The following is a 20,363-nucleotide window of genomic DNA, read 5'->3' on the forward strand; positions in this document are numbered from 1 at the left end:
TGACGGGAGAGAGAAAACTTATGATCATTTCACGCATGTTTACTGAGAACCTGCCATGTTCTGAGCACTGAGGGAGAAGTCACCAGCTCTTGGAAGCATGCATCTGGTTTCTTTGGGACTTCCCACACACCCCTACCCCTCATGTGCCTTTTCCTTTGGCTGCTCCTGTCCTATCCCCTTTCACTGGAATAACTCTTGGCCAGGAGCTCAACTCAGTGCTGAGTCCTGAGTCCCCTCGTGAACCTGGGCTTGGCCGTGTAACTTGGGGGTGTGGGGGTCAGGGCCATGCTTTGAGCAGTGGGATTCTCTTGGGCAAAGTCCTGAGGTGCTTCCGGCGTTGTGTGGTCACTGAGTGAAGGCCGGAGCAGGACGTGGGCGAGGAGGGGAGGTACTGAGACCCTTGTCAGGCATGGGCTTTGTGTGTTATTCTCGGTGCATCGGGAAGGGTGTGCAGGGTCCTGGGACACACAGCAGAGCTGGGACGTGCATCTTAAGAAATTCCTGCATGAGCAGTTTGGAGGCTAGGTAGGAGAGGCTGGGAGTGGAAGGATCCTGACCCAGACTTCTCTCAGTCTGCCTACTGAGTCTTAACTACTCTCCCCAGTCTGGCTAAGTGAGATCTGTTACCCAGTGCTTCCCACAGCCAGAAACAGCCAGGCCAACTTACTTTTAGTGTCTAGCATCAGAACCCCACTGGGACATGGGTGAGAGCACTGAGCAGAGTCAGCATGAGGTAATGGGAGAACTGTTCAGGGGAAGTTCTGGAGCTGGATGAGCCCTGGGCCATCTGGTTTGGCACAACCATCCTCGCTCCCTGCCCCTTCAGATAGGTCTCAGTGGCTCACGTGCAGAAACCTTGTTGCCCTTGCCCAGAGGTGTGGGGCATCTTCCCAGATTTAAAGGTCTCCAGAAGGACCCTGGGACAAGTACCAGTTGCTGCACATCTTGTGCTCCAGAGACAGTGGGGTGAAGACGGAAGCGCTGTCTGGCTCTCAGCTTGTCGGCGTATAATTAGTATTTGAGCTTTCCCATATATTATGTGTATCTTCAGCCAGGCATACAGAGGGCCTCTGAGAATCCCGCCCCGCCGGCTGTGGGACTCCGGCTTGCCACAGCCTTGGGCTCGTGTGTGTGAAAGTGCTGGAAGCAGTTATTGGGGAAACCCAAGTCCACCTCAGTTGTGTCGTTTGAATGGAATAGGGAGACGGGTTGACAGAAGCCCTGACCACCTTCTGGGGAGTTGAGTTGAGTCTACTTCCTGCTCTCCGAGTATGAGTTTCAGCCCTCTTGTGACCACTGTTCTTAATCAAAGGCGTCTGCTAGATTCTAGAGCCCCTAAAGAGTGAGTCTAGCCAAGCCTGCATGTTGCCCCAGCCTGGAGGCCAGTGAGGGAGCACCCACTGCAGGCCGTCCTCCCGTGGCGTCCTGAGGCTACAGGCCAGGGTCTCGGGGCCTTGGCTCACGCTGTCAGATTATATCTGCTAAAAGGAAGTCAAATGGAAAGCAGGGCTGTGCGGAAAACAAGTTTGTTTACCAACACGATCCCCGAGTCAGCATCAGGGACTCAGTTTCCTCCAGAATTCTTGGGTTCCTGTAAGCATGTGGCAGTCACGCTTTGGGTCGTGCAGTTCCACGTGTTGGGGCGAGGGCACCACCTAGAAGCGAGGACCAGCGCCCTCTGGTGGTCAAGCTCCTGCTAGAGGCCCAGTGCTCCCTGGCTGCTTCCCAGGCTGCTGGCACGTCCATCTTTTTGGGAAGCTGCTTTGTGGCAGGGTCAGGGATGGGTGGTCTTCCAAAGGTTCCGTCAGCAGGCCCTACCTGCTTCCCTGAGGTGGAGGAGCCCTCCTTTCCAGAATTCCCGACACAGGGTGCTCAGTGGCATGCCCCAGATTCCTGGCCACTCAGTGCACCCCTTCTTTCCTTCTCTGATGTTCTCCTTTCCCTTGAGGCAGCATTGTGTACAGGGGCCTAATTGTGTGTGTGTGTGTTTAACTCACCTGAATTCAACCTCACAGGCCGAACAGGGCCTTGTGGGCCAGCCCCACCCCAGGTCTAAACCCTAGTTCCCCACTTCTCAGCTGTGTGACTTGGGTGCATCCCTTTCTCTCTCTCTGGCTTTCCGGTTTCTTAACTGTAAAATAATGCATGCAAAGCCCCTGACCCAGGATGGCTTCTCAAAAACGACAGCTCCTGGATGATAGTGATGGCTTCGAAATTCCAGAAGGCCTTGACATTCTCATGAGGTGGGCTCCGTGGTGCCGCGGTGTTTCCACAGGTAGTCGGAGAGGCACAAGAAGGTCACGGTGGTGCCACGCGCAGACGGTCTGGTCAGACCCCAGAGCCAGATCGGCGGCCCCTGCAGCGGCACCATTGTTTCCAGAGAGGCCTTCATTATTTCTCTTCAAGTAAAAAAAAAATAAAAGCCTTGTAAAGAGAGGCCGTAAAATGCTGTAGCCGCAGTCCAGATGTGCACTTCTAAGTGCGACTGGCATTCAAGTCGCACATGCCTAAGCCCATCGGCATGTGTGCTCAGGGGCTTGTTGCACCTGTGTGTCCTGAGAGGCATTTCTGCAGAATACCTGTCCTATGTCCATGGGCAGACTCTGGGACACGGTCCACAAATTGTGGTGAAAACAGCTGGTCTCAACACACAAACAAGGGCGATGGGGTTTTAGCGGCAGATCTGGGCTGGCCGGGCATCGATCTTTCTCCATGTTGTGCGGAGCTGGCCCTCACCCCCGCCCCCTGGGCTGTGGGTATGGGACTGTGCTTTGTGGACAGTTCAGAACACATCAGGGTTAGAGGAAGAAGGGAGACGATCTGCCCCTCTCAGCCCAGAAAGGAAGACCCTTGTGAAAACAAGCCACCAGTGGTCACATGCCTGCTGTGCGCTGGGCTCCCTAGCAAGGACTTCCGAGCCACTGCTCCCTGTGCTCTTCCTGCTGCATCCATGAGGTGGTTTTACAGAGGCGCCTGCAGGGAGGCGGGTACACCAGCGTGGGGCAGAGCCCACACTTCCTATTCCCTCGGCTGTGGCTGTCAGCCTGCCTTCTGCAGCTGTCTGTGGACTTTCCAGAAACTGTGCCCATCGGGCAGCACCCACATCCTTCTGTTGGACCGAGAACACTCTTAGCTTCTCGACAGTGACCAGTTTGGAGCCAATAAAAAGGAATGCTGGTCTCCACTGCAAGAAAGGAAGCCAGGTTTTAGATGCCTTTCCAAGCAAATTGGAGAGTTTTCTGTTTTCCTGGGGTGGAATTGAATTGTTCCCACCTGTGGGTACCAGGTGCCTTTTTATGGTGGAAGGATGTTAAGGATGACCAGAAAAACAAACTACTGCTAGTAGCTGAGGATTTCCTTTTCATTTCTAGGAGGGGAGGAAGCAAAAAGGTACATTTGGAGACAGCGCCTCAGCCACTGATGGGAGGGCTCTGCCTCAGGGTTGTTTTTAATCTCCCTGTCTTTGCCATTAAATCAGTCATCAAGCGTGGGATTTTGTGTTTGATCGAGGGACCACATGACCTTGTCATCATTGCTGTGACCAAATACTTGTTACAGTCAAGTGTCCCTCATCACCATGTATCACAGCTCTTGCTGCTACAGTTTAGTGAGATCTGAGCTGCAGAACAGACATATACGTGGCAGAAGGACACAGAGTAGGGGAAGTAAGGATCTCATGGCATCTCAGCTTTGGACTTCGTAAGGGCAGCTTGGCACTAGATAATACAAGGATCCCAAGTGTTTTCATTGCACTGATTTAAATTTTCAGTCAGAACTCTTCATCTGGCGTTTCACCCAAGCGCCCCTCGTATATTCCCTTCTCTTTCCCCTTCACACACCCCAGCAGGTCCCTTCACTTCCAGTCAGAATTGAGGCCATGGGCATTTCCCACCTTTGTACTGCTGCCCCAACCTGAAAGAAGGGTACAGACCTTCCAGGTTGACTGTAAGTTTCCCCACAGAAGCCTCACTTCAGCGTACAGTATTCTTTCTAGAGAGTCTTGGAATTCTTATGTTTGGACCACACAAAAGATAGATTGAAATGGTGAAGCCATGTCTGTGAGAACTAAATAAAACAGATTTGAGTGGAAAGTGATAGTCATGGGTCCAGGATACCAAGCTCTTAAAAGTATAGGATGTGGGAGACACTTTCGTAACAACACCTAAGAAAACATAATTTCATTTGAGACGACTGCAAGCTCAGTATAAATGTCAATATGAGAGCCGTGTGATTGCCAAGAAAGCAAACTCGCTGTCGCGTTCCTTGATGGAGAAGTAGCCGTAGCCTCTATTCCGAGAGACATGCTGCTCTCTGCTCCCCCATTGGTTCACACACAGTCACGCGTACTTCTGTTCTCATGCCCTTATAGAGGACCATAACCAAGGTATGGGGACTTAAAATCATGTCTTAGGAAGAATAGTATGATGACAAGAAGGCCAGAAAAAAGGAAATCTTGGGGTTTACGTAAGCCATCATTAAATATTTAAAAGGACTACATGAGGAAAGGGCATGAAGTTCTTGTTTTGTGTGGTTCCCTACTGCAGTAGGTAGAAATTTTCACTCAGCTGTTTGAATTGTTCGAAGCAGAAATGTTTGCCTTGGGAATGTAATGAGTTCCCTGTCATAGGAGGCATGTAAGCAGAGTTTTGACCCAACTTGATTAAGCTGTTAGGTATCTGTGCTGTTGCTCAGTCTACCTCACACAGGTCCCAGTGCAGCCACCAAATTCTTGACAGTCATAGCTGGGAGAGACCCTCGTGAGCCGCTGACCCAGCTTTCATTTGACAAATGGGAAAGCAGTCTTTGGCACCACATTGGTGCCAGATAAATACTCCTTTCCTTCCTCTCAGTTTTATTTAATGAAGCGACTGCAGAAGAAAGCCCCCTCATACTCCAGCACCTAGGGAGCTTGCCTTGCAATGCTCCCTGGCTTGTCTGAGTTTGGGGGTGACTGTCTGTACCTCTGCATTGCAGACGTCATTGCATTGCTAGCTGTCCAAGTCCTTTGAAGGCGGCCCCGCCCTGTGACGGCGCCCCGCCATCTGTGGCTAAAAGACCAGGTCTGGGTGAACCCAAGAAAGGCCTGCTCCCGGCAGGTCTGTCCAGGCTCTGGTTCTTTTGTGGAGAGTCATGGCCTGTGACTCATTACCTGTTGGGGGCCTCTGTATTAGAAGCACAAATCCGGCTATTCTCCCAAGAGGCGATTTGAAAAGAAGGACTAAAGGCCAACTTCAAAGTCCATTCCAGCCCATCTTTCCTTTTACATTTGCAGCCCTGTGTTAGCCAAGACCGGGAATTGGCTAATTCGTAGCTACAGCTCCGGTTCCCGAAACAAGTTTCCATCCTAGGTCTCCTTACATTCCTCTGCTTCAAACACTCCATAAAGCTTTGGAAGTCGAAATATTATCTTTTCTTCTTTCTTTTGTGAAGTAGGTCATTTTGAGTGTGAAGTATTATGTTGTCCCCTTTTTTCCTCCTTCCCCCCAGAAGTCCTGTGGTTGAAGAGTTATGGACATAGGATCTGTACACGTGATTCAAGTGGAAGAGTGATTTCCAGGGGAAAACGACATGGAACTTGGAGAAGAGAGTTCAGGGGTGTAACCAATGATGGAGAACAAACTCAACCAGATGCGTAGTTGTAATTGACAGCTGATACTAATAGCCCCACCTGAGGGTCTTGCCTTTTGCTCCTGGCTCATCCCGCAGAGAGGTGTCCCCGGTAACGCGATCTTTTGGAGTTTATGAACCCTGTTTCTGCCTGTTGTAATCAATGCCCTATTTTTCAAATGGCGGGACTTATGGAGCCAACCCAGAGTGTCCCCATCTTCTTAGTCCCAACTGTCAGAATGCTCTGCAGTTCCATTTGCTGTAGAAAATGTTAGTGTTTACCGGGAAAGTCTTGGACTTCACCAATGTTGTAGAAGCTTTATTCTCCGGTGGACCCCAGCAGAGAGTTTTACTCCAGTTCCTAGGTTGATCTGTCCTCTCCCCTACTCCTGATGTTTCTGGAGCTTTCAGAGGCCCCACTGCTTCATGGTTCAAGACTTTCTAAGGTAGCTTCTCCACAGTCTCCCTGCAGGTTGTCCCTGTGTCGTCTGGCTAACTGGTCCTTCACCCTCTTCACATGCATGGATTTCAGGCCTAAGAAAAGCCCGTGCTTGCCACTTCAGGCCTCCACGTTTTAAAGATGTCCTCCGAGCTGCCAGTTGACCAGAGATACCTCACTGTAAGAAGAGGGCCTCCCCTCTTGAGCCCAAGTCAGCTGAGCCTGCCTGCCTCCCTCCCCAGAGAGCGGAGGATTTTGAAATGATGGAGCAGGGACAGAGCTCAGGGCTGGGCCTCATTTGATCATTCATTCGCATTGACGTGCAAGGCCCGAGAGCAAGTTGCTGGCGATGGTAGAGCCACCTTATTGAAATAGCATGTTAGCATTTAAACAATATTAATACTATTTGACTCATTAAATATACAAAGGCCAGTTAAAGTGCTTCCATGTGTGTGCTGTTAGTTCTGGCGGGCGACTCCTCAGATGGCTTTATGTGGTTTCAGACAACATTTTAGCACATTCTTAAAATACCCACAAAAGCCTTTATGTAAAAACTCATAAATGTGAACCACATAAAAATTATTTTTTTTCCTGTTTCGTGTCATTATGATCAAAGTACAGTAGGTAAGAAGAAATTTTCAAAAACTTGTTGAGGTCCCTCTTTAATTAATGCTTCACGCGCAGAGCAGAGCCGTAAACCATGTAATGGGGGGCTGTCTGTATGCCCCGCAGTCACCTTCGCCACCGACCGTGCACGCAGCGGTCCTGACAGCACTTGTCGGACAGGCTGCTCCTTCTGGGTGATTCCAAAACAGCCGTTTCTGATCACGTAGTCCTCTGCTCCCTTTGTCTTGGAACCTCGGGTTGAGACTTGCAGCCTCTCAAGTGCCTGGAGATCCCTGTCGGTGGATGGAATGCAAGTCCGTTCTTGAATTGTTGTGGGGCTGGGGCCCTCCCTACCTGCCGAGGCAGCACGTCCGCCTCACCTCGGCGAGGAGCGCCCGCCTGGAAGAGGGAACAGTCACAGTGAGGCCGTCATTTCTTTATTAAAAGTCAAATGGACTGTACACGAGGCTACTCCCCGTGGAACACGATCTCAGCTATTAAAAACAATTACGTAGATCACGTGGCTCCATGGAAAAGTGCTAGTGAATGTGCGCCAAGTGAGAAAAGCCTAACGCAACGCAGTACCCTTGCTGTGCTTATAGTTATATAAAAATTACGCATCTGGACAAAGACTGCACGGGAATTTGGAAAAAATCAGATTTATGGGATAAGTTGATATATGGTACTGTGGGCTAATTTTTAAATTTCCTTTTTATATAATGTTCTTGCAATAATTTTTTTAATTTGGGGGACTAGTAACCCACACAGAGGTCGGAATGGAGGTTACATTTTTACCTCTTTTGTCTCCAGCATTTTGAAACTCTGGGTCTGGTCAGTGTGGCCCCCCAGGGAAGCTGAGCAAGCCAGGGAGAAGCTGCCAGTGTGGGAGCCGGGCCATGGGTGGGACGTTGGCGTGGAAACGGCCACTTCCACCTTATAAAACATTCATGCCGCTGCTTTAATTTTTCTGGAAAGAAACAAATCTAAGGGATGGGACGGGGCGGGGATCAACTGCAGGCCTCTTGGCGCTTTTGAACGGATCGCCGAGTGGTGTCGACAGGGCTGTTAAACCCCCAGGATCTCCCCTGGGTCCCTTCCAGGGCGGCCTGGTCCGCTCTCCGCGCGCTCCAGCACACAGGGCAGTAAGCCTGTGACAGGGACAGCAGAGGCTGGGAGGGTGCAAATACCCCCTGGGCTTCAAGCCTTCACTCCAAGATGGCCACCAGAAAGAAGGAATTATTGGCCCATCCATCTTGCCAGCAGAGGAAAAGCCACCATTTTTTAAACTTGTTTTTCTCCCTTTTTAGTCTCCCTACAAGCAGACTAAAAGGGAAAACCAGGTGGGAGAACCCAGACAACTCACCAAGAGGACGGGGGTGCACAGGTTGCTGGGGGCGGTTCCTCTCCTCCCTTGGCAGTGTTGGGGTGCCTCCTAGTGAACTTGTGAGCCAAGAGGGCCACCCAAATCCAGGAGAACGAGCCAGAGAGGCCCCTGGGGCCCCTGCTGCGCAGTCCCCTGAGCACTGCGAGGGCTCTGGTCCAGCAGTGACGGCTCCATCCCCACATGTCCTGGGAGCGTCCCAGGGAGCCCTGTGTGTGCCCAGCGCCCTGCAGAGCTGATTCAGACCAGGATGGCCCTCCAGAGACTCGTGGGGCCTGCCCCCTCCCCTGTCCCGGGGGGGGGGAGGTGTGGAGGATGGGGGGCAGCGTTGAAAAGAGATTTGGGGGCCGGCCTGGTGGCTCAGGCGGTTAGAGCTCCATGCTCCTAACTCCGAAGGCTGCCAGTTCGATTCCCACATGGGTCAGTGGGCTCTCAAAAAAAAAAAAAAAAAGAGAGATTTGGAACCAGAGAAAGAATCTTCCTGAGTGGGGTCCCTGAGAGCCCAAGTTGGCTCATGTCCTAGAGGTCACATAGAATGGCAGTGAGCTCTGGGCTCAATTGTTTCTGTTCCTTTACTCACACTTTTCCCCTCTCAGTGTTAGACTTGTCAGGAGCCAAACACCTCCCCACCCTCCATTGTCTGACCGACATTTAGCCCCAGGGCTGGCATCGGGGCTGGCATCAGTGTCCTAGGCAGTCCTGCCCTCACCTGCCTCCCAGGCTTCTTGCCAGGGGAGGCCGAGCTGTGAACTTCATTTGACAGCTTAATCACAGCGATGGTGCAGGAATGGAGCAGTGGGGACAGGATGTGGTGGTGGCGGCAGCAATGGGCTGGCCCCAGTCTGCTGGAGGAATCCTGGCCAGGAGGGGCGAGCGTCGCAGACCTGGGAAGGACCCCTTGGCCGTCCCGCAGGCCCGCAGCAGGTTAGAGCAAGAGGGTGAAACAGCCGCCTGCTCCACAGCTCACGGGTAGGGGCTGTCATTCGTGAGAAAGGGCTACTTTCTTGGCCTGTTTGTCCCTTGGTTACACTCTGGTGTTTGTCACACACTGACCCTTGCACAAACACAGTTTAGTTTGAAATAGTTTCAGATTTACAGTAAAATTAGCAAAAACAGAAAAAAAGTACGGAGACTTCTTGTATTTATTCACCCATACCCTCTTCATATTAACATTTTATATTTTTATTATATAACACCTTTATTTGAGCAGTAATTCACAGACGGGTTTATTTTTAGTACTTATTTTTGTTACTAAAATTAATGGGGGCCGGCCAGGTGATGGCCCAGTGGGGCCAGTTTGATTCCCACATGGGCCAGTGAGCAGCGCCCTCTACAGCTAAGATTGTGAACAACAGCTCTCCCTGGAGCTGGGCTGCTGTAAGGGGCCATGGGCTGCCAGTGGCCAGTGTGAGTGGCCGGCGGCTGGCGAGAGCTGCTGTGGCTGAGCGGCTGACCAACGACTGGTGACCGACTGCCTCAGCCAGGGGGGAGCACAAGGCTCATAATACCAGCGTGGGCCAGGGAGCTGTGTCCTACACAACTAGACTGAGAAAGAACGGCTTGAACCGGAGTGGGGCAGGAGACGTGAAAGGGGGGCGGGGAAATTAATGATAATCTTGAGTCGGGTATCTACTTTCCTTTGTTGTTTTTGTCTCATAACGATTCTAAGACCCAGTTTACACAGTTGGTACCTGGTAGCCCTTAATAAATAGTTGTTAGGTGGAGGAACGCATGAGCAGAGCCGGTAACTGGCAGGGAAGGGGCTGGCACCCACGCCTGTCTGACCCAAGCCCACGATCACCCACCACCGTGCTGCCTGCCTGCTGTTCACGCCTGAGGTCACAGTCCGATAGGTCCTAGAGTGCCTGCCACACTTTTGAGCAGGGGTCATCTGAGGTCAGCGAGGCCACAGACTTCCTGGTAAAGAATGTGCCTTACTGGAGTGCTGGTAAAGAATGTGCTGGCGAGATTGTTCCAGTTTTAGTTGTCATCAGCGGAATGTGAGGCATTGCATACCCGCCGATGGTCCTCCTTTGCCTTCTGAGCAACTCAGATCTGTACTCGCAGCGTCCTGACGCTGTCACAGCTGCTGGCTTCGGTCTCTTGGATTTGGGAGCCTAACCTGATTGCTTTTTCTTCTCTGGCCATTTCTTCTTGCACTTGATGTTAATTAGGAATGTTCCCATATTGACTCAGGCCTGAGCAGGAAGCTCCGTCCCACGCTTAGCCCTTCATTCCTGCCAGGAGGGTGGTAGCAGGTTTCTCTGAAAGACCATAGAAGCCCTGGTGTGCCCAGGCCTGAAGGGTTCTGGGTGAGGAAGTGTTTGTTCCTCAGTTTTTTTTCTTTAGCTTCCCTGTGAAATAGCCATTCCAAAAGTTAGGGATATCGGACAGTAACGGTTACTCAGTAGTAATGACCCCCCACTGAGTGTCTGCTGTACCTGACACACTTTGCTGCATCCTTTGTCTGAGAAGAACCTGAAGCCCAGAGGAGTTTGGTACATTTGCCAAAAACCACAAAGCTATAGTACGTGGCAGAGCTCAGACTCAGACTCATCTTGAGGACTCTGAAGCCACGTTCTTTATGTGAACACCTCCCCCCCGGGGGGGGGGGTTGCTGTACCCAGAGCCCCGACCATTGGATGTTCATGAAACATGCAAGCATCAGCCCTGCGACCATTACACGGAGGGGTCCTTAATCCCAGCCAGACACTTAGGTGAACCTTTGCTTAATGACAACCCCTGGGACCTGGGCTGATGGTCCGTAATTTGACAGGTTTAACATCTAATGGGCACGTGGGCCTGTTTCCTGCAGGTATTTTGAAGGCGGCGTGTCATCTGTCTACCTCTGGGACCTGGATCATGGCTTTGCTGGAGTGATCCTCATAAAGAAGGCTGGAGACGGATCAAAGAAGATCAAAGGCTGCTGGGATTCCATCCACGTGGTGGAAGTGCAGGTACAGCTCCCCGGCCACGGGCCACCCAGGGCCTCCTGGAGCAGAGGCCACACCCAGCGGTGCAGCTCCTGTTCTCTAACAGATGCTTTTTGAAGGGGGACGTACGGTGGCACCTAAACCCACCCCTGTTTATTTCTAAAAAATGTCAGGATTGCATTAGTCATTAGTAAAGATCCCCAAAGAACCAAATACTCATGATTGCAGGTAGAGTCCCTTTGAAAACCAGTTGGGATTTTACAAGAAAGGAAATATTGTGGTAATGTCTTAGGAAGGGACGTGTTAGAATGACCCTGAACTTGGGCCACGTCAGGCTCTCCTCAGCTTGGGCTTGCACACAAGGTCCTGTTCTCTTGTCTCGTCCCCCAGGAAAAATCCAGTGGCCGCACCGCCCATTACAAGCTGACCTCCACAGTTATGCTGTGGCTGCAAACCAACAAGTCCGGCTCCGGCACCATGAACCTCGGGGGCAGCCTCACCAGACAGGTAGGGGGGCCAGTGCCTGGGGCAGCCTCAGCGCTGACCGTATGTGGAGGTGGGTGAGCAGGTGTCCTCACAGAAGGTCCTGGGGCAGCCTCAGCGCTGACCGTACGTGGAGGTGGGTGAGCAGATGTCCCCACAGAGGGTCCTGGGGCAGCCTCAGCGCTGACCGTACGTGGAGGTGGGTGAGCAGGTGTCCCCACAGAGGGTCCCTGGGGTCACCTCTGCCTGACGTGATCTCCCCACAGGCCTATCGGGGATTCCCGAGGTTCAGTCAGGGGGGGCTTTCTCTTTGGGTCGAGGGGTTTACATTAAAACGCTCCTGTGATGTTTAGGACGTACTGCTGATTAACATTTTAGAATGAATTCATTTCTCAGTTATGACTCAGATCATGTATTACGACTCAGTTACAAGTGACAGAAGTAAAACTCTGACTTAAGCAAAAATGGAAACGAGTCAGCTCACAGAACTCAGACGTTCAGGCTTCATTCAGCATGGCTGGGTCTGCGACGCCCAGAATGCCGCCAGGTCTCTGTTGCCACACGGTAGGCCCTGGCAGTCTTGGGGACAGAGCTTCTCTTTCAGGAGGTTTACTGTACCCCAGAAACGTCTCACTGGCCCGATTTGGGTTGCTGGTCCATCACAGAATCATTTCCTGAGGCTAGGGGGTAGGAAACAGTCTGGCCAGATGTGGCTCGTGTGACTACCTGTGGCAGTGTAGATGGAAAGGGGGTGTTGATTTCCTCGAGTAAAGTCTGGCTGCTTTTCACAGTAGGGGGAGGGATGGCTGTGGGCAAGCAGCAGACATCAGACCCCGGTGGGAAGGTGCTGTCTGCGGAGACAACTGGTAGATGTTACCGTGTAGGTGGGGTGGGCACAGCCATGGCAGCAGGCTGCTGGCGGACAGTAGCCAGGGTCCACAAAAAGGGAAGAAAAGGCTGAAATAAAGTTAAAAAGATACAGGAGAGGGAGCGCCTGCTTTAAGCATCTAAACGGGTTTACCAGCCTCCTCATGCACGTGTCTGGTACTGACTGGTAACACACATGTACTGTGACCAGCCCGCTCTCTGCTCAGTTCTGGCCCCCACATAGCAGCTCTCCAAGGATGGCTCTGTGTGACAGTCACCAGAATCCTCCAGTGTAGGCCCAAGCAGGCTACTTGTCAAAGCTCGCAACACTCCAAAGAGAGAATGAGTACATTTGGTCAAAGCAGTCAAAAGGCTGCTAGAGTCACAGGATCTTGACTTTGGAAGAGTTCAGAGGTCATTCCCAACCTGACCAGGGGCTCACTGCTTTGAAAGGCAACCCGTTCCTTTTACATCAGCCTCCATAAAAAATGACATCCGGAGTAGAACCTGTCCTCCAGAACGTGGCCAGGGTTGCTTAGGCTGGCACCTCACACGCATGCAGCCGAGCGAATGGCCACCCCCTGGTGTTCTCACCCCCATCTCTTTTCCATGAACCACAGAGAGTCCAGGAATTTCCCATTCTGTTCTCATGCAGTAAGTCTTTTTTTTTTTTTTAAGTGTGATTTTACATTTGTCCTCACATTTTGTTTTTGATCCACTCTGCCCGTGAGTTCTATTGAATCTTGATTTCATCCACGTTAGCTATTTCTTCTGGCTTTGTTATTTGCACGTTAACTGAGATGATACTGGGTCTTATATTAATTAGCTCAAGGCCAAGTTCAGAGCCCTCCAGCATGGACACCAGAGACTTCCTTAGAGGGAGACATTGGCCTGATAATCATCTTTCTTAGGGTACTTTTCTTTAGGGTGAGCTTGTTTAGCCAGTTAGAAATCCACTAAGTAGGGCTTTACATTCTCAAATAAATGCCCTTTGAGCCGTCTGCGACTGAGCACACCGCCTGCCGTATCCCAGCTGGCTTCCTGCTTTAGCAGGGCCAGGTGACTTCAGGCTTGGCTGTGGTTTCTTTCTTCTCACTCTCATCCCGGCTCACCCCTTGTCTGTACCTCAGGCTCCTTTTGTGCTGTGAGAAGTACTGCTTTGCCCACTTCCCACCCTGTGGTCATGAGCAGCTCCTTCAGGGAGGCCGCCTGTCCCAGAGCCTCAGGTCTGCAGCTCCGGGCTGTCTGTGCCTGGCCGCTCGCAGCCTCGTCCAGGACCAGTGTCAGCATCACCGAAGAGCTTGTCAAAAATGCAGAGATCTTGAGCCCTGCCCAAACCTACCAAATCGGGATCTAAATTAAACAAAATTCTCCATATAATTTATGTGCACATGAAAATTGGACAAGTGCTACTCTTTTGGGTTCTGTACCTAGTTCCATGGTGAGGAGGGGAGTGGTCCCCATACCAACAAGCAGGGTGTCAACTTACTTCTGACACTACGTGGAGACACGTCAGATCCCACAGGTTGATGGCTCAGTTCTACAAGACTGGTGCAGGTCACTCCCCCAGCCCCTCGCCCCAATACCTTCGGTTGTTAATTGCAAGTCCAGATTGCCATGCGCCCTTCTGATCGACCAGCTATGAAACAGAGGTTCCCACAAAACCTTCCTTGGGTTCAATTAATTTACTAGAGCGGCTTGCAGAGCTCAAGAAACCCGTTTACTCACTAGATTGCTGGTTTATTACAGAGGATGTTAAAGGGTACAGATCAACAGCCAGATGAAAAGATACATTGGGCGAGGCGCCAAAGGAGCTTCTGTCCTCCTGGAGTTTTGGGCCTGGCATGGTGGCACTTGGAAGCATTCTGGTTCCCATCCTGGAAGCTCTCCGAACCCCGTCCTTTGTGGATTTTTATGGAGGCTTCCGGCTTCCTTGCACAGACATGATTGATTAATTCATTGGCCATGGGTGATTGATTCAACCACTAGCCCTTCTCCACTCCCTGGAAATCATGAGTGTGACTGAAAGTTCCCCCCTCTACTCATGGTCAGTTTTCCTGGCAACCAGCCCCCGTCCTTAGGTGTTTCCCAAAGTCACCTCATTGGCGTAAACCCAGTTATATGAAGAGGGCCTTATTATGAACAATAAGACACCCCTTTCACCTTTATGGCTCTGAAGCTTTTTTGTGTGTTTTTTTTAGTAACTGAGGACAAGAGATCAAATATTATAACAAAAGATGCTCCTATTACTCTTACCGCTCAGGAAGTTCCAAGGGTTTGGGGAGCTGTGAGCCAGGAACGGGATGACCACCAAATATGTATGAGAAGTATATTTTGGTCCTCTGAATGACAAATATGTGTTTCGTAGAAATCACAATATCGCAGCTACTACATGCCTGTCTCTTGCTTCGGTATCATTAGCACCTCTCCAGGATGACCCTCCAGGTGTAGGTGTGTCTAAGCTGAACTGAGAGCTCGGACTGGAAGGCGCTGCCTTCCGGAGCAGATTTATCTTAACGTGTACTTCAGATGCCACCTTCGGCATCTAAGCAGGTTTGAGGGCTGAGACCCTTGGTTAAGGGCCCACGTTCAGCCTCCTTGCCAGCCCTACCCCAGGGCCAGGCCTGGTGCCAGTGCAGTGCGATAGGGGGCTTCAGGTATACGCCAGAAAGGATCAACTTAGTCACTCTTCTCAGTGACTTTGCGTTCTAGTCACAAAAGCATCTTCACGCATTTGGAAGATCGCCATGCAAGGCGACTGTTGTTGGCCAGGGCGCTTAGGATGTGTTTCGGAGCCTCCATGCCAAACCTCCACCGCCTCTGCTGTGTCTCAGGGGCCTGAAACCACCAGGGAGCTTGGGGATCTCCTGCTCTGGCCTCTGGGCAAGGCTGTCCCCATGCCACCCCAGCACCAAGGCAGTGCTCCCTGGGGCAGAGCCCGTTGTTTTGCATGGAAATGGGCCCTGGTCTTCCAGGAACCGTTGACCGGCGAGGGGCAGCCGAGCCACCAGGCAGCCAGTTCTACCACAGCCTGCCGCCCCCACCCCCTGCCACCTGGGCAATGGTGGAAAGTCCCAAATTTGTATCCGGAGACTGTTTCCTGCATCGCTTACCGCTCTGAACTGTTTATAATTCCACCCGGTTTACAGTGACCTGGACAAATATTTAATCCTCAGCCTTCCTAATAGTTTAAATCAGAGCTGTCAACCCATGGCCAGGGTCTGGTTCCGGCTTGCCGTGAGCAGTGCCTCCTGCCAAGCCAAACACAGGCCTGATGAGTGGCTGTCCTCAGCACACCGGGCCGGGGCCACGGGCCTTGTTTGGATTGCCTTGTGCTCTTGGGCTTTAATGAGGAAATTCATGCTTCTGTCATCATCCTAAGGCCGGCCACATAACTCATCTGAGGTGCATTAGAGCTGGGGCAGGTTTCCAATGTAAGTAACTGGAAAGGGAGGGGCAGGGAAGCAATGAGGGAGACAAGTCTCAGTTAACGATGTACAGCCTCTGAGCAAACGGGAAATGAGAGCTGTGGGTTAGCTCTGTGTCCCGGATGAACCTTGGAGGAGAGGCGTCTGTGGTTGCCTTGGATGGGAGACAAAGGGGTTTCAGACAAGTTGAGCAAATCAGTGATAAAGGGTGGACCTGCGAGAGTTCTGGGCAAGATGGCGGAGTAGCTATGCAATTTGTTGCGTGGTTTGTAAAAAAAAAAAAAGTGAACACGCATGGTTGTGCCGGCTGTCTCCTTGGATTAGATTGTAAGCAAGATAGTCATTCCCACGTAACAGGTGAGGAAACAGGTTCAAGCTGTTAAGTAATTTGCTTGTGGTGATTTATCTAGTAGGAGGCAGAGCCAGGATTTGAACACAGATTTGTCTGCCTAGGAAAAAAAACAGGCTGCTTCCTATCACACTACATTTTTTTTGGTCTTAATCTGTCCCCTGTGCCCGGCATCCAGTAGGTGCTAAGTCCACATTTGCACAGAAATGCACAGAGCATTCAGCTCAGTGAGAGGGCACACTGCCCTCGGAGCACCCATTGATGTTCTGCTGGTAGCCCCTCCCACAGCAGCTTGGGCAGCTGCAGTGGACCAGTGGCCCCAGAAACAGGCAGGCCAGGAACGGTGGAGTCCGTGGAGGGGTCATGCCTCCTGGGAGTGTGCTCAGCCCCACCACCCTGTGGGTGCCTGTCACCTTATTCTGTAGGAAAACAAGCTGACCACACGAGCCCTATTCACCACCACAGGTAGCGAGGAGGGTTTTAAGGTTTTTAGGTGGTGGACTGATCTGATCAGATTTGTGTTTTCAAAAGATGGCTCTGCCGGCTGACACGAAGGGTGTGTTTGCAGAATGAGGCTGTTACAGTCACCCAGGAGAGAGGGAATCAGGGCCTGGCTGGGGGCAGCCCCAGAGGGCCGGAGGGAACAAGCCTGTGGTCAGGAAGTCGATGAAGGAGTTGGTGTCAGCCTCAAGGCAAGAAATAACCAAGAAAGGCAAAGGCAGAAGTAGAAAAGGAGGGACAGGCCAGGAGACATTTTGGAGTAGAGTGATCGACGCTTGGGGTGCTCCCAGGATTGGGGTGAGCGACGGGGGTGAGATGAGTCTTCCTCACTTGAGTTCCTCCATTAAGCCCCACTTGTGGTGACCCAGGCCTCGGCTTTTCCTCTGGAAACTAGGCTTCATTGCCTTCCTCTTGCCACATGTGTGACAGGAGGGAAGACGCTGTCTTCCCAGGCCCACCGTGCCAGCCCTGCTGGCCATCCCTGGCCTGCGATCGGGGTACACCTCAGCAGGGGTGCGCAGGCAGGACTGAGGGCTCCCGATTCTCCCAGCTTCACGTCCAGCACAGAGTCCAGACAGCAGGCTGAGTTACACATGCCACCACCACCCCTGAGTTGGAGGGGCCACTGCTCAGCAACACAGAGCTTCCTAGCCTGAGCAGCGGCCTGCATTGCCTTTCTCTGGGCGTGGCCCCCAGGGCCTCCCCCACTTCCTGTCCCCCGTGCCCCATCTTGAGGACACGAGGCTTAGGCTTGCTGGAGGCCCTCCTCAGACATTCCAGGCCTTGCCCCCAGGCCCCTCCTTTCTGTTTAGCTGGCTTATGGGCGTACAAGTGAATGAAATGGAGCTCTTACCAGCTTTCTTTAAATTGTGGGTAAATTGAACGATGACTTATTACTTGAGCTGCGTTTCCCACCTGGTCATGACACACCCCAGTGGGCGCAGACCACGTGCACCCCAGGCCACGCTCCCTCAGCGCCCTCACCCCGTCCCCTCCACTTTGGCCTTTCCTTCCCCCACCCCCACCAGAATGTGTTCCGTAGGGATACAAGCTGGAAAGCGAAGCAGACCAAGTGCTTTGGCAGATGACTGCAGCTGTGGGAGGAAAGGTGAGCAGTGGTCTGTGGGGAAGCTCATCTCAGCCAGATGGTGCCATCCTTCCATGCAGGAGGGCGGAACGTGCCTTCTGGCGGGCTGCCATCGAGGCCCCACTGGGAAGCCTGTGGAGCCAGCCAAGTACCAACCTGTTGAAAAGGAAGTTGCATTGAGAGGTCACTTGTGTGTGGCAGCTGGAGACGTGGGAAAGAGGCAAAACCATAAATCTCTGGAAAGAGATGCAAGGTTTCCAGTCCAGGGACAGGCCCTGCAGATGTTCATTTGATATTTTTTTCAGATTCTAAATATTTAGAAACGAAGGTGGAATGTTTTGCCAAGTGGGGAGATTAGGCCGGTCATTTGCAAGCCGAGCTCTCTTCCCAGCTCAGGAATAGACGCTGGTGATGTAAAAGCAGAAGTCCAGCAGAGACGCCTGCCTGAGTGTCACCGCAGGGAAATCCTTTGACTCGCACTTGGCCATTAGGCAGGGCAGTATGTTTCAGGGCTGAAGAGGCCTGTGGCTTTCCTTCCAGGTGTAGGGGAACTCAGAAGGGCTGCACCCAGCACCAGGTGCTCACTGGGAAAGCACAGCGACAGCTGTGCCCCTTGTGTTCTATCTAGGAGGTGACCTGGGTTCAGGGTGGCAATGCTTCAGCACTGTGGCTTCTAGGGGACGTTTGGTATTGGTCAGATGACCTTGAGTGGAGTGACCCAGGGTCTGGTTGAAGAAAAGCTGGTATGGGAGACTGCCTCCCTGCGACTGTCCCACTGTGAATATCAGCAGGAGAAGGGACCTGAGATCCGGGGGGTGGGGGGGGGGCGCAGAGGGAGCCTGATGAGTCAGGGATAGAGGCTGCTTAGAATTTCCAACCCTGGAGTGTGGTTTGGCCTTGATTTTTTTTGGTAAAGAATGTGGATGAAGTTAAGCAAATGAAGAGGTTTCTTGGAAGAAAACAGGTTTTGGAATCCCCCAGACCTTGGTTCAGACCCTAGCCTAGTCACTTTCCAGTTATGTGACCTGCAGAGACCACTTCCCTCCTCTGAAACTCACGGCATGCTCGCCGTGGAGCTAATACAGTAATGCCTATTTGGAGAGCTGGCTTTAGAGTAGAAACACAGAACCTTTCTGACACACAGTGTATTGCTCAATGAATAATAGCGATTAATGTTACTGCTGGTACCGTCACATATCTCACAAGCCGACACTTCCATCTTCTCGAATATATATAGTTTTAGGCCCAAATAAAATTGTCTGAAACTGGGCAAACCAAACTTTCATCAAGAGGCTGGCTGACCACTGTCTTCTGATACAGCTTCACAGCATATTAGGTCCCAGCCCCACCCGAGCTCAGCTCCATAACGAGGAGTGTGCTGCCGGCTTCTGCCCGAGAGCCGGGACCGGAAGTCCTGGGGATGGAGCTGCCGTTCTGTGCATTGGGCAGATGTGTCTCACTTAGTACAAGGTAGAGGCAAGAAAATCAAAGCCCGGACAGGCCCAGGCCCTCGCTCCCCAGGCTCCAGAGCGGGGGCTGGCTTCCTTTAGGGCCCCACCCTCTGGTTCTCCCTGGAGAGTGCCACGTGGCAGTGGGAGGTACCGCACGCCATTTTTGAGGAAAACAGCCACTTTCCGAATACTTGCCCATGTCCTTCCCGTGTCCAAGCCACAAGAGAGCAGTCACCTGATAGGGACAGGCGGCCTGGCCTCTGACTTCAGACTTGGTTGGAACCACGTTGTGGGACATCTGTGTGGCCACAGCACATAAAAATATTTTGCTCCGGCAGCCACTTTCATAGGATACAATAATATATCATTGCAAAAATAGTTCTGTTTTTGGTAGGTCAGCATTGCCAGCAAGCTGACCCTGACCAGGTGTGGAGGGCGTCGGCAGGGCTGTGAGCAAGGGGGCAAAAGAAACAGGTCTGTGTGTGCCAGTGCCTCTGCCCCACTGCTCAGCCCCCCTTCCTTCCCTCCCCCGGTCCCTGCTGGGCCTTTTCCTTGGGCTCAGCCTGCCACAGGCTTAGAGGGCCCCTTGTGTCCTCCAGGGGAGTTAGTCGCTCCTGGGAGAGACCGAGCCTTCTCACGTTCCCCTTCCACACACCGCCCCTCCCTTTTACCTTTGAGTATCCAGTGGCTTCTCCGGTGGTCTCAGCCTTTCCTTTCCAAGAGAGTGGGTTGGTCATGGGACTTTACTTACCCTGATGGCCCAGAGCCCTTTGCCAGCAGGCCCAGCAGAACTGGCCTCACTTTGGGCTCTTGGTGCTCATTTCAAATGGGGTCCTCAGTGAGCTCCAAGCCTCGTCGCTTCCCTGGGATTGCCAGGAATCAGCCCTCTGCATCGAGCTGGGGAGGGAGGGAGACTAATTTGTGGAAGGACATAATTCGTTTGGGTCAGACTCCGCAGGCGTCTCCCTGCCCAGAAGAGCAGCTCTCTGAGCAGCCCTTAGTCTGGGTAGGCACAGGAACCATTGTCACATGGGGCGGGGGAGAGAACTCAGTCCCGGTGTGTTGGGGTCCAAAATCCCTTTCAGAAATGGGTAGACACAGCCCTGTGCCCCTGACTCCCTTTGCCCTGTACGCCCTCCTCTTGTCCTGGCCCGGGGTTTTGCTGAAGCCAGATGATGTCCCAGCAAACACTAGGCTCTGCCCAGGGGTGGGGTGCTTATTAGACCTGGGG

At 52.3% G+C, this 20,363-nt stretch overlaps 1 protein-coding gene across 5 annotated transcripts in view; it reads left to right on the plus strand.

Annotated features, from left to right (window-relative positions):
* CAPZB (capping actin protein of muscle Z-line subunit beta) overlaps nucleotides 1-20,363 on the plus strand; it is a 133,179-nt gene that overhangs the window by 103,822 nt on the left and 8,994 nt on the right. For all 5 annotated transcript variants that reach the window (XR_013993816.1, XM_081056543.1, XM_081056544.1 and 2 more), the window contains exons 5-6: nucleotides 10,849-10,990; nucleotides 11,357-11,473. Coding sequence is in view for 4 of the 5 variants with exons in the window: in XM_081056543.1 (XP_080912669.1) it covers nucleotides 10,849-10,990; nucleotides 11,357-11,473 (259 nt within the window). In the remaining variant the exon portion in view is untranslated. The remainder of the gene's footprint in view (nucleotides 1-10,848; nucleotides 10,991-11,356; nucleotides 11,474-20,363) is intronic.

Source organism: Rhinolophus hipposideros (assembly GCF_964194185.1).
Source record: "Rhinolophus hipposideros genome assembly, chromosome: 8".
NCBI classification, from domain to species: Eukaryota; Metazoa; Chordata; class Mammalia; order Chiroptera; family Rhinolophidae; genus Rhinolophus; species Rhinolophus hipposideros.